This window comes from Monodon monoceros, unplaced genomic scaffold, assembly GCF_005190385.1.
Source record: "Monodon monoceros isolate NGI ecotype Baffin Bay Population unplaced genomic scaffold, NGI_Narwhal_1 Super_Scaffold_22, whole genome shotgun sequence".
In the NCBI taxonomy this organism is placed as follows: Eukaryota; Metazoa; Chordata; class Mammalia; order Artiodactyla; family Monodontidae; genus Monodon; species Monodon monoceros.
Window position 1 is genome coordinate 111,705,477 of NW_021703779.1, and position 14,114 is coordinate 111,719,590.

At 43.4% G+C, this 14,114-nt stretch overlaps 1 protein-coding gene across 1 annotated transcript in view; it reads right to left on the minus strand.

The window, feature by feature from the left end:
* Nucleotides 1-2,098: 2,098 nt before the first annotated feature.
* GPC3 (glypican 3) overlaps nucleotides 2,099-14,114 on the minus strand; it is a 440,822-nt gene continuing 428,806 nt past the window's right edge. The window contains exon 8 of the mRNA XM_029240698.1: nucleotides 2,099-2,612. Coding sequence (XP_029096531.1) covers nucleotides 2,443-2,612 — 170 coding nt within the window. The 3' untranslated portion in view covers nucleotides 2,099-2,442. The remainder of the gene's footprint in view (nucleotides 2,613-14,114) is intronic.

The following is a 14,114-nucleotide window of genomic DNA, read 5'->3' on the forward strand; positions in this document are numbered from 1 at the left end:
CTGCATGGACCGTAGCTGGCAGTATACCAAGACCGCAGAAACGCTGGCTGGCTTGGGTCACGTTCCGGGAACTGAAGTATGTCAAATAGGACCTTAGGCTGGTGATGCCCTGAGAGGCACGTGGGAACAGAACACACATAACACCAGTGCTGGGCAGAGGGACTGGCACTTACTTCCTTTTGGGGCCAGTGGTGCCACAAAATGAGAGCAATGAAGAAACTAGACACCTTGACCTGATTCTCCACTTTACAAGAGGGAAACCGAAGAGGGGAAGTGAATGAGAAGGATGTGTAGAAACAGTCCCCTTCATCTCCCAGAAAGGAGGAATGGACTTTAAGACAGTGCCCTTCTGCTTGCAGGCATAAAACGTGATCTCAGGGTCACACATTATTTTGGCCACATTAAATAAAAACCTTTCTGTAGAGCGACAGGGACGACGATTAGGCGGTAACGAGGCTTTCGAGACTTCTTCTGATCTGGTGGTGGTAGCCTGGCACACTTGAGTCCAAGGAAAAAACCTTTGCCGTATTTAGGTCTCATGAATCAAGGAACAAAGATTCTCACAAATCCCATTCAAATACAGAAATAATGATGCTTAAAAGACGAAGATAATGCCAGTTCAAGTCTTACCAACCGCTATAAATCATTGAAAGCATATTAACAAATACCACCGATCGTAGCCTCGACTTCAACAAAACCAACTGAAGGCAACACTTAACCAAACATTTCTAATTGGCATTTGCAGAAGTTTCTGCAAAGGATGAAAATGGCTATCGGGAACTTGTGCTCTGCAGGAGACCCTGATGAAAGTGTGTTGGAGACAGCCGGAGGGGAAAAGATAAGTTATAAGAAACTCCCCTGCCTGCTTCCCACAGGCTCACCTCCTGCCACCGGGCAGAAACGGGAGCACCTGGCTGGGCCTGCCTCCCAGTATCAAAGGGGACATTCCAGTCCTTCCTTGACCTTGACTCATACTCTGGCCCTGTGCCTCAGCCCCTTCTCTCTCCTCCTCCTCCAGCTTTGCCCCTCTTTGCCCTCAGGTGGGAGTTGAGTTCCCACTCATTAGAGTCAACAGCGTTTCTGGTGACCCGACCTGGCAAGTGGGCAATAAGCCAGGCATTGGAAACAGTGGCAAGTCGGTCGTTCCTGAGGTTCTTTGGCAGCGGGACGTTCAAAGAGCAGCATAAGCTGCCGATGTTGGAATTAGTGTTGGTGTCAGACCTTCAGCTCCGTGAGAGCAGGGATCCAATCTGTTCAGTTTTGTATCATCTCCAGCAGCTGGTACAGTGCCTGACAGCCAACAGGTACGCAAGGCCTAGTTGTGGAACAAACGACTGTTGAAGGAGCCCGTCTGAGGCCAAGAGCCGTGTTGCTTCCTATAAATCCTGGGTTTCCCGGTGACAACCTCTGCAACCTGACCCAGGGCAGCTGCCGGCCCTGCCATGTGGCAGCCCCTGGAGAAGGGAGACGGGGAGCAAAGAAGCTTGGGGAATTACTCTGCACTATTGGGGCTCCCCTCTCTGGGTCGGGGGAAGGAAGGATATTAATTGTGTACATGATCCATACAGAGGATTTCTAGTTGGGCAAAACATTTTCAGCGAAGTGAAATTTGTAGAGAGTCGGGGCACTTTTCTGAGATGCCTTTAGTTTCATAGGCCAGATACTCTACCTCGTTTGTAAATGGAGATTATGGATTGGGTGTGTGTTGGGATGGACTGGCTTTGACTGGAGCTTGGAGCCAAGGCTGATACTCACCCAAAAGGTAGGCGGGGAGGGAGGGGGATGTTCTTATACCGAGTAGAAAGCTAGGTGAGGAGGGGGAAAGCACTGCATGGTCACCACGTACGTGGGCTGACAAAAAAAGACCCAATGCTGGGCTTCCCTGGTGGCGCAGGGGTTGAGAGTCCGCCTGCCGATGCAGGGGACACGGGTTCGTGCCCCGATCCGGGAAGATCCCACATGCCGCGGAGTGGCTGGGCCCGTGAGCCGTGGCCGCTGAGCCTGCGTGTCAGGAGCCTGTGCTCCACAGCGGGAGAGGCCACAACAGTGAGAGGCCTGCGTACCGCCAAAAAAAAAAAAAAAAAAAAAACCCAACACGTTTTTATTTGAGCATTTATTTTTTTTCCAAAGAAATCCATGCAAAGGGAAAGACAGAGAGAAAGACATGGTAACCATGTTCTAGCAGCCAAACATAGGAAAATAATTTGGCACAATTTGATTTTTTTTTCGTTGCAAAAGGACAATCTATACTACCACTAAAATTTACCGTCCTCATAAAGATACCATTTGATTTTCGAAAACGTAACTCATGGTTAGTCTTCTACTTAATGGCTGGAGGAGGTATATAAGGTAAAAAAATAGAAAAAAAGAAAAAGGTGGTTCCCTTTATAGAGGGAGACCACAGGGTGCTGAAAGGCAGCACGTGTGCGGTGACCTTGGCAGTCAGTGCACCAGGAGGAAAGAGCACACCACGGAGATTGCCAAGCTGGTGAGAATCTTCAGGGGGGAAGGGCCATTCCCGAGGTTGTGAGAGGCAACTATCTCATTGTCCTTCTGATTCACATGTTGCTTGCTTCCAGGAGCATCGTCCACGTCCAGATCATAAGCCAGTTCTGCCGAAAGAAAGGAAAGAATTTCAATACAGGCTTACCAACAGCCTCAGGTTTGCACTCTTCACGGCCCAAGCGCTTGTCTGCACTGCTGGGATGCCCCAGCTTTGATTTCTTCCTTTCGTTGAAGGTAAGGCCGCCAGGAGATGGGAAGAAGACAGGGGTGTTGTGTGCGGGGCCCGCCCGAGGAAGATGGCTAGTGGTGCTCCTGCCAGAGATCCCACCAACGGGGAGAGAGCTGGCTGCTCCCCTCCCACCTTTGGCTCCACCCACAGCCCAGAGTGCACACTGGCCCTTTCCACATCTCCCACCTGGCAAGGCCACGCTTGAAGGTCATTTTCACCAGATCTCACAGGTATCCAAACGTAAGGTGCCATGTGGGTGACTACATGCATGTCCTTGTGTGTATGTGTGTTGGTGGGAAAGAGGGGATGTGGTAGCCTCCCAGGGTACCTTTCCTGGGCCCTGCACCCCGTTCAGATTTTCCCCTGGGAGGCCTTGCCTTAGCGTTGATGATAGGGTAGTTTGCCATTGGAAGTTGGTTTATTTTTCTCAGAAACATTTCTTTTATCTATACGGTCTTTTCACCGCCCACCCCTGACACACATACCCACACCCACACAGGATATTGGGTTGGCCAAAAAGTTCGTTTGGGTTTTTCTGTAAGCGGAAAGACCCGAACTTTATGGCCAGCCCAATATAATGCATAGAATTTAAGACTAAGGAAAGGCTAATGGGGTAAGGGTCCTCTTTCTTCGACTGCCTACCGTTTATGAGATATGCTCATGATTCTGAAAAGAAATTGGGGTGTTGGGGTTGGCCTAACGCGGAAATCTCCCAGAGGGTAAATCTAAGTAGGTAGTGGTTTGTCAGGAAATTAAAGACAGCTGGTCCTAGCCCAGGGCTCAGTTTCTCTTAGATTTGCTTTTCCAGATTTAGAGTTCAAATCTACTCCCTTGGCTTTTCTGGACTCAGTCACCAAAGTTTGTTTCTATTTCAGTAGCTTGTGAAGGTGATGTGATGTGAGTGACCTCAGCAGCCAACTGTCCTGTGGCCAATGGAGCCAGAAAGATGCCTTGGGGACATGGAGATGCATAGCAACAGGCACAGAGGAAGCGGATTCTGCAGAAGGAAGGAAGGAAGAGGAAGCAAGAGCTCCCCTTACAGGGGATGAAACACGCAGTAAGTCACAGGAAGAAAGTGTAAGGACTCAGCTGGTCCAGGATGTGTGCAGAGCAGGGCCCAGGACCACGGCTGCTGTGAGGCTGGCATTCCTTAGGGCAGGCAGCAAGGTCAAGGTGGTCAAAGCCAGAGGATCTGATTACAGCCTGCAACACTACTTTCCAAAAGGCTAGTGCAGTTTATAATGCCACCAGCAATGATGAGGGAACCAATAAAAGATACTGTAGTCTGTATAAGATATCTCAAAGTTTCTTTGAGTGTATTTGATTACTAGTATAGATGAACTTTCTCTGTGTTTTAGTTCTCAATGAATTAACAGTTCATATCCTTTGCCTTCTTACCTAATGCGTATTGATATTTTCCCTATTAATCTGAATATATATTTTATTGAGTCCTTTGCTTATCACATTTTTCATTGCTGTACAAGGAAATGATGTCCTAACTTTTAATATATGTGAATCTGGCCACATTTTGCTCTTCTGAAGCTGAGAAAGTGTTTCTTCGTGAGGGCTGATGATAATAATGCAAATCAAAATTTCCAGGGAACCCTCTCACTGAGGGAAAAGTGAATCAGTAGACTAATATCCATTCCCTCTCCCCCCAGAATAAATAGATACAAAGAAAATCAAAGAGAAAAAGAGCAACGCTCTACTTGGAAATCAGACCTCTTTCTCTGAAAGGTACAGTGCAGCGCGCACAGAGCAGGCCGAGGTCAGCTGTCAGTCGGCAAGGGTAGTGCAGGCTTAGGTACCGAGCAGATTTCACCAAAGTCGAGAACACATATGGCTGGATCTGTTGAAAGCCCAGCCTTGAGTCTCATGGCAACTTCTCAACTTAAATGAAGAGGAGGATTTTTCGGGCTGACCTGAATGAGAGCACTTTCAGCAGCGCCTTCAGATTCATTTTCCAGATATCCCCCTTGCCTAACATCAGGATTAAGCAAGCAACATCTACTAACGTGACCACTCGGCGCCTCCACTATTTACCTTGCTCTTCAAATAATCCATGAACACTACACAGTTTTGTCTACTCTAGCACTTGTGGAAAACCCAGCAGTTATGTTAGATCCAGTAGTTTCTCATCTTATTGCCACCAAATACCTCTTTTGTTATGTCTATCTCTTGGAACCTATGTTTTGAGATTATAAAAGAACCTATGTTTTGAGATTATAAAAATGACTACCAATTATTGAGTCCTCACTGTGTGCCAGGCACTGTGCTAAGCCCTTTATATACATGATCTCATGTAGTCGAACCTTCTCAGTAATGTTGTGAAGTAGGTATTATAATTCCCATTTTACTGATGAGGAAGCTCAAGCGCAGGTTACTTCTTTTGCCTGTATTTACACAGCTGGTAAGTGGCACAGGTGTTCTTTGAATGCAGGGCTGACTCATCATAAACAAATTGAAAAATTTTGTACATACACCAAGTATACTGCAGTCAGTAAATAGTAATGGGTCCCTTCTTGAAAAAAAAAATTAAGGAAAATATCCTGCCAAAGATAACTAACTAAAGAACACGTGAAATAAAACGAAAAGACAACCTACAGACTGGGAGAAAATATTTGCAAATGATGTGACGGACAAGGGCTTAACTTCCCAGATATCCAAACAGCTCATACAGCTCAACAACAAAGAAACAAACAACCCAATCAAAAAATAGGTGGAAGATCTAAATGGACATTTCTCCAAAGACGACACAGATGGTTAAAAAGCCCATGAAAAGATGCTCAACATCACTAATTAATTATTAGAAAAATGCAAATCAAAACTACAATGAGGTATCACCTCACACCGGGCAAAACGGCCATCATCAAAAAAATCTACAAACAATAAATGCTGGAGAGGGTGTGGAGAAAAGGGAACCCTCCTACATTGTTGGTGGGAATGTAAACTGGTACAGCCACTATGGAGAACAGGATGGAGGTTCCTTAAAAAACTAAAAATAGAACTACCATATGACCCAGCCATCCCACTACTGGGCATATACCCTGAGAAAACCATAATTCAAAAAGATACATGCACCCCAATGTTTACTGCAGCACTATTTACAATAGCTAAGACATGGAAGCAACCTAAATGTTCACTGACAGATGAGTGGATAAAGAAGATGTGGTACGTATATACAATGGAATATTACTCAGCCATAAATAAGAATGAAATAATGCCATTTGCAGCAACATGGACGGACCTACAGATTGTCATACTAAGTCAGACAGAGAAAGACAAATATCGTATGATATCGCTTATATGTGGAATGTAAAAAATAGGGTACAAATGAACTTATCTGCAAAACAGAAATAGAGTTACAGATGTAGAAAATAAACTTATAGTTACCAGGGGGTAAGAGGGGGGAGGGATAACTTGGGAGATTGGGATTGACATATACACACTACTATATATAAAATAGATAAATAATAGGGACCTGCTGTATAGCACAGGAACCTCTACTCAGTACTCTGTAATGGCCTATATGGGAAAAGACTCTAAGAAAGAGTATATATATGTATAAGAGATTCCCTCTGGTGTACAGCAGAAACTAACACAACATTGTAAATCAACTGTACTCCAAGAAAATTTTTTTTTTTTTTTCCTGCAGTATGTGGGCCTGTCACTGTTGTGGCCTCTCCCGCTGCGGAGCACAGGCTCCGGACGCACAGGCTCAGCGGCCATGGCTCACGGGCCCAGCTGCTCTGCAGCATGTGGGATCTGCCAGGACCGCAGCACGAACCCATGTCCCCTGCATCGGCAGGCGGACTCTCAACCACTGTGCCACCAGGGAATCCCCGAAAAAAATTTTTTAATTAAAAAAAATGAAGTAATGCCGTTTGTAGCAACATGGATGGACCTAGAGATTATCATACTAAATAAGCCAGAAAGAGAAATACAAATACCAGTGATATCACTTATATGTGTGGAATCTAAAATATGACACAAATGAACCTATCTACAAAACAGAAACAGACTTGCAGACAGAGAACAGACTTGTGGTTGCCAAGGACGAGGGGGATGAGTGGAGGGATGGATTGGGAGTTTGGGGTGAGCAGATGCAAACTATTTATATACAGAATGGATAAACGATAAGGTCTACTGTATAGCACAGGGCACTATATCCAATATGCTGTGATATGCCATAATGGAAAAGAATATTTAAAAATGTATATATGTGTATAACTGAATCACTTTGCTGTACAGCAGAAACTAACAACAGTATAAATCAACTGTACATCAAAAAAACATATGAGAGGAAAAGGTCTGGCGCTGCCGAAGACGCAAGAGGCTTTCTCTTGCCTCTTTGTTTCCGGGTGCGCGAGGAGAGGGGATTAAGAGCGCTGCTTAAAGGAGCTCCAGAAAGGGGCGCGAGCAGCGGCTATCAGCGCGGACCCCAGAGACGGGCATGAGACGCTAAGGCTGCTGCTGCCGCCACCAAGAAGCCTGTGTAACGGCACAGGTCACTCTCCACACCTCCCCTCCCGGGAGCCTGTGCAGCCCGCCACTGGCAGGGTCCCGGGATCCAGGGACAACTTCCCCGGGAGAACGCATGGCGCGCCTCAGGCTGGTGCAATGTCACGCCGGCCTCTGCCGCCGCAGGCTTGCCCCGCACTCCGTGCCCCTCCCTCCCCCCGGCCTGAGTGAGCCAGAGCCCCCGAATCAGCGGCTCCTTTAACCCCGTCCTGTCTGAGCGAAGAACAGACGCCCTCCGGGGACCTACATCAGAGGCGGGGCCAAATCCAAAGCTGAGCCCCTGGGAGCTGTGAGAACAAAGAAGAGAAAGGGAAATCTCTCCCAGCAGGCTCAGGAGCAGCGGGGTAAAGCTCCACAATCAACTTGATGGACCCTGCATCTGTGGAATACCTGAATGGAAAACGAATCATCCTAAATTGAGGAGGTGGACTTTGAGAGCAAGATTTATTATTTTTTCCCCTTTTCCTCTTTTTGTGAGTGTGTATGTGTATGCTTCAGCATGAGATTTTTGTCTGTATAGCTTTGCTTCCACCATTTGTCCTAGGGTTCTGTCCATCCGTTTTATTTTTTAATTTTTTTTCTTTTTTCTTATTCTTTAATTTATTTTATTTTACTTTATCTTCTCTTTCTCTTTTCCTTCCTTCCTTCCTTCCTCCCTCCGTCCCTCCCTCCCTCCTTTCTTTCTTTCCTTTTCTTCCTTCCTTCCTTTCTTCTTCTACTACTAATTCTTTCTTTCTATTTTTTCTCCCTTTTATTCTGAGCCGTGTGGATGAAAGGCTCTTGGTCCTGGAGCCAGGAGTCAGTGCTGTGCCTCTGAGGTGGGAGAGCCAACTTCAGGACACTGGTCAACAAGAGACCTCCCAGCTCCACATAACATCAAATGGCGAAAATCTCCCAGAGAGCTCCATCTCAACACTAGCACCCAATTGGCGAGAGCTCTCCCAGGTATCTCCGTCTCAATGCTAATACCCAGCTCCACTCAATAACCAACAAGCTCCAGTGCTAGACACCCCATGCCAAACAACTAGCAAGACAGGAACACAACCCCACCTATTAACAGAGCAGCAGCCTGAAATCATAATAAGGTCAGAGACACCCAGAAACACACTGCCGGATGCGGTCCTGCCCACCAGAAGGACAAGATCCAGCCTCATCCACCAGAACACAGGCGCCAGTCCCCTCCACCAGGAAGCTTACACAACCCACTGAACCAGCCTTATACACTGGGGGCAGACACCAAAAACAACGGGAACTACGAACCTTCAGCGTGCAAAAAGGAGACCCCAAAGTAAGTTAAGCAAAATGAGAAGACAGAGAAACACAGCAGATAAAGGAGCAAGGCAAAAAGCCACCAGGCCAAACAAATGAAGGGGAAATAGGCAGTCTCCCTGAAAAAGAATTCAGAGTAACGATAGTAAAGATGATCAAAAATCTTGGAAATAGAATGGAGAAAATACAAGAAATGTTTAACAAGGACCCAGAAGAACTAAAGAGCAAACAAACAATGATGAACAAAAGAGTAACTGAAATTAAAAATTCTCTACAAGGAAACAATAGCAGAATAACTGAGGCAGAAGGACGGATAAGTGACCTGGAAGATAAAATACTGGAAATAACTACTGCAGAACAGAATAAAGAAAAAAGAATGAAGAGACTTCAGGACAGTCTCAGAGACCTCTGGGACAACACTGAACACACCAACATTCGAATTATAGGTGTCCCAGAAGAAGAAGAGAAAAAGAAAGGGACTGAGAAAATACTGGAAGAGATTATACTCAAAAACTTCCCTAATATGGGAAAGGAAATTGTTAATCAAGTCCAGGAAGCACAGAGTCCCATACAGGATAAACCCAAGGAGAAATACGCCAAGACACATATTAATCAAACTGTCAAAAACTAAATACAAAGAAAACATATTAAGAGCAGCAAGGGAAAAACAACAAATAACACACAAGGGAATCCCCGTAAGGTTAACAGCTGATCTTTCAGCAGAAACTCGGCAAGCCAGAAGGGACTGGCAGGACATATTTAAAGTGATGCAGGAGAAAAACCTGCAACCAAGATTACTCTACCCAGCAAGGATCTCATTCAGATTTGATGCAGAAATTAAAACCTTTACAGACAAGCAAAAGCTGAGAGAGTTCAGCACCACCAAACCAGCTTTACAACCAATGCTAAAGGAACTTCTCTAGGCAAGAAACACAACAGAAGGAAAAGACCTACAATAACGAACCCAAAACAATTTAGAAAATGGGAATAGGAACATACATATCGATAATTACCTTAAATATAAGTGGGTTAAATGCTCCCACCAAAAGACAGAGACTGGCTGAATGGATACAAAAACAAGACCCATATATATGCTGTCTACAAGAGACCCACTTCAGACCTAGGGACACATACAGACTGAAAGTGAGGGGATGGAAAAAGATATTCCATGCAAATGGAAATCAAAAGAAAGCTGGAGTAGCAATTCTCACATCAGACAAAATAGACTTTAACATAAAGAATATTAGAAGAGACAAAGACGGACACTACATAATGATCAAGGGATCGATCCAAGAAGAAGATATAACAGTTGTAAATATTTATGCACCCAACATAGGAGCACCTCAATACATAAGGCAAATACTAACAGCCATAAAAGGGGAAATCGCCAGTAACACATTCATAGTAGGGGACTTTACACCACACTTTCACCAATGGACAGATCATCCAAAATGAAAATAAGGAAACACAAGCTCTAAATGATACATTAAACAAGATGGACTTAATTGATATTTATAGGACATTGCATCCAAAAACAACAGAATACACATTTTTCTCAAGTGCTCATGGAACATTCTCCAGGATAGATCATATCTTGGGTCACAAATCAAGCCTTGGTAAATTTTAAAAAATTGAAATTGTACCAAGTATCTTTTCCGACCACAACGCTATGAGACTAGATATCAATTACAGGAGAAGATCTGTAAAAAATACAAACACATGGAGGCTAAACAATACACAACTTAATAACGAAGTGATCACTGAAGAAATCAAAGAGGAAATAAAAAATACCTAGAAACAAATGACAGTGGAGACACGACCACCCAAAACCTATGGGATGCAGCAAAAGCAGTTCTAAGAGGGAAGTTTATAGCAATACAAACCCACGTTAAGAAACAGGAAACATTTCGAATAAACCACCTAACCTTGCACCTAAAGCAATTATAGAAAGAAGAACAAAAAAACCCCAAAGTTAGCAGAAGCAAAGAAATCATACAGATCAGATCAGAAATAAATGAAAAAGAAATGAAGGAAACAATAGCAAAGATCAATAAACCTAAAAGCTGGTTCTTTGAGAAGTTAAACAAAATACATAAACCATTAGCCACTCATCAAGGAAAAAGGGAGAAGACTCAAATCAACAGAATTAGAAATGAAAAAGAGGAAGTAACAACTGACACTACAGAAGTACAAGAGATCATGAGAGATTACTACAAGCAACTCTATGCCAACAAAATGGACAACCTGGAAGAAATGGACAAATTCTTAGAAATGCACAACCTGCCAAGACTGAATCAGGAAGAAATAGAAAATGTGAACAGACCAATCACAAGCACTGAAATGGAAACTGTGATTAAAAATCTTGCAACAAACAAAAGCACAGGACCAGATGGCTTCACAGGCGAATTCTATCAAACATTTAGAGAAGAGCTATCACCTATCCTTCTCAAACTCTTCCAAAATATAGCAGAGAGAGGAACATTCCCAAATTGATTCGACGAGGCCACCATCACCTTGATACGAAAACCAGACAAGGATGTCATAAAGAAAGAAAACTACAGGCCAATATCACTGATGAACATAGATGCAAAAATCCTCAACAAAATACTAGCAAACAGAATCCAACAGCACATTTAAAGGATCATACCCCATGATCAAGTGGGGTTTATTCCAGGAATGCAAGGATTCTTCAATATACGCAAGTCAATCAATGTGATAAACCATATTAACAAACTGAAGGAGAAAAACCAGATGATCGTCTCAATAGATGCAGAGAAAGCTTTCGACAAAATTCAACACCCATTTATGATAAAAACCCTGCAGAAAGTAGGCATAGAGGGAACTTTCCTCAACATAATAAAGGCCATATATGACAAACCCCAGCCAACATCGTCCTCAGTGGTGAAAAACAAAGCATTTCCACTAAGATCAGGAACAAGACAAGGTTGCCCACTCTCACCACTGTTATTCAACATAGTTTTGGAAGTTTTAGCCACAGCAATGAGAGAAGAATAGGAAATAAAGGGAATCCAAATTGGAAAAGAAGTAAAGCTGTCACTGTTTGCAGATGACATGACACTCTACATAGAGAATCCTAAAGATGCTACCAGAAAACTACTAGAGCTAATCAATGAATTTGGTAAGGTAGCAGGATACAAAATTAATGCACAGAAATCTCTGGCATTCCTATACACTAATGATGAAAAATCTGAAAGTAAAATCAAGAGAAAACTCCCATTTACCATTGCAAAAAAAAAAATATCTAGGAATAAACCTCCCTAAGGAGACAAAAGACCTGTATGCAGAAAATTATAAGACACTGATGAAAGAAATTAAAGATGGTACAAATAGATGGAGAGATATACCATGTTCTTGGATTGGAAGAATCAACATTGTGAAAATGACTCTACTACCCAAAGCAATCTACAGATTCAATGCAATCCCTATCAAACTGCCACCGGCATTTTTCACAGAACTAGAACAAAAAATTTCACAATTTGTATGGAAACTGAAAAGACCCCGAATAGCCAAAGCAATCTTGAGAACGAAAAACGGAGCTGGAGGAAACAGGCTCCCTGACTTCAGACTATACTACAAAGGTACAGTAATCAAGACAGTATGGTACTGGCACAAAAACAGAAAGATCAATGGAACAGGATAGAAAGCCCAGAGATAAACCCACGCACATATGGTCACCCTGTCTTTGATAAAGGAGGCAGGAACGTACAGTGGAGAAAGGACAGCCTCTTCAATAAGTGGTGCTGGGAAAACTGGACAGGTACATGTAGAAGTATGAGATTAGATCACTCCCTAACATCATACACAAAAATAAGCCTAAAATGGATTAAAGACCTAAATGTAAGGCCAGAAACTATCAAACTCTTGGAGGAAAACATAGGCAGAACACTCTATGACATAAATCACAGCAAGATCCTTTTTGACCCACCTCCTAGAGAAATGGAAATAAAAACAAAAATAAACAAATGGGACCTAATGAAACTTCAAAGCTTTTGCACAGCAAAGGAAACCATAAACAAGACCAAAAGACAGCCCTCAGAATGGGCGAAAATATTTGCAAATGAAGCAACTGACAAAGGAATAATCTCCAAAATTTACAAGCAGCTCAATAACAAAAAAACAAACAACCCAATTCAAAAATGGGCAGAAGACCTAAACAGACATTTCTCCAAAGAAGATATACAGACTGCCAACAAACACATGAAAGAATGCTCAACATCATTAATCATTAGAGAAATGCAAATCAAGACTACAGTGAGATATCATCTCACACCAGTCAGAATGGCCATCATCAAAAAATCTAGAAACAATAAATGCTGGAGAGGGTGTGGAGAAAAGGGAACACTCTTGCACTGCTGGTGGGAATGTGAATTGGTACAGCCACTATGGAGAACAGTATGGAGGTTCCTTAAAAAACTACAAATAGAACTACCATATGACCCAGCAATCCCACTACTAGGCATATATCCTGAGAAAACCATAATTCAAAAAGAGTCATGTACCAAAATATTCATTGCAGCTCTATTTACAGTAGCCCGGAGATGGAAACAACCTAATTGTCCACCATCGGATGAATGGATAAAGAAGATGTGGCACATATATACAATGGAATATTACTCAGCCATAAAACGAAACGAAATTGAGCTATTTGTAATGAGGTGGATATACCTAGAGTCTGTCATACAGAGTGAAGTAAGTCAGAAAGAGAAAGACAAATACCGTATGCTAACACATATATATGTAATCTAAGAAAAAAAAATGTCATGAAGAACCTAGGGGTAAGACAGGAATAAAGACACAGACCTACTAGAGAACAGACTTGAGGATATGCGGAGGGGGGAAGGGTAAGCTGTGACAAAGCGGGAGAGAGGCATGGGCATATATATACTACCAAATGTAAGGTAGATAGCTAGTGGGAAGCAGCCGCATAGCACAGGGAGATCAGCTTGGTGCTTTGTGACCGCCTGGAGGGGTGGGATAGGGAGGGTGGGGGGGAGGGAGACGCAAGAGGGAAGAGAGATGGGAACATATGTATATGTATAACTGATTCCCTGTGTTATAAAGCAGAAACCAACACTACTGTAAAGCAATTACACTCCAATAAAGATGTAAAAAAAGAAACAAACATGAGAGAAGTCAATGTTTCCACACAGAACTGATCACAAACTTGATTAAGTAGCTTTATTAAGCTTTGTGAAATACTGAAAAGAGCTCTAGGTTTGGGGACCCCAAATGGGCATTACATCAGTTCTGTTTACCTGAAGCAATCAGCAATGATGGCCAAGGCCATCATGCACCCCTGGCACAAAGCTGGGCCAAGTCTTCTACCTCCAAAAGACCCAAGGAATATTCAGAAGAATACCTTCTAGTGCTTCCTACGCTGTGGCTACAGGCTTCCCAAGGCTTCCCACTCAGCAGCAGCGAAGCTTTATCACCCAACCCTATAGCTGGGTTGCTGTGGCTGATACTGATGGGAGTTCCAGCAAAGACACACTCTGGGCCTGGGCCACCATCACGGAGATTAGAGATGAAGGGGACAGCTTAGCATGACAAGGAAGCACTATGGGACACA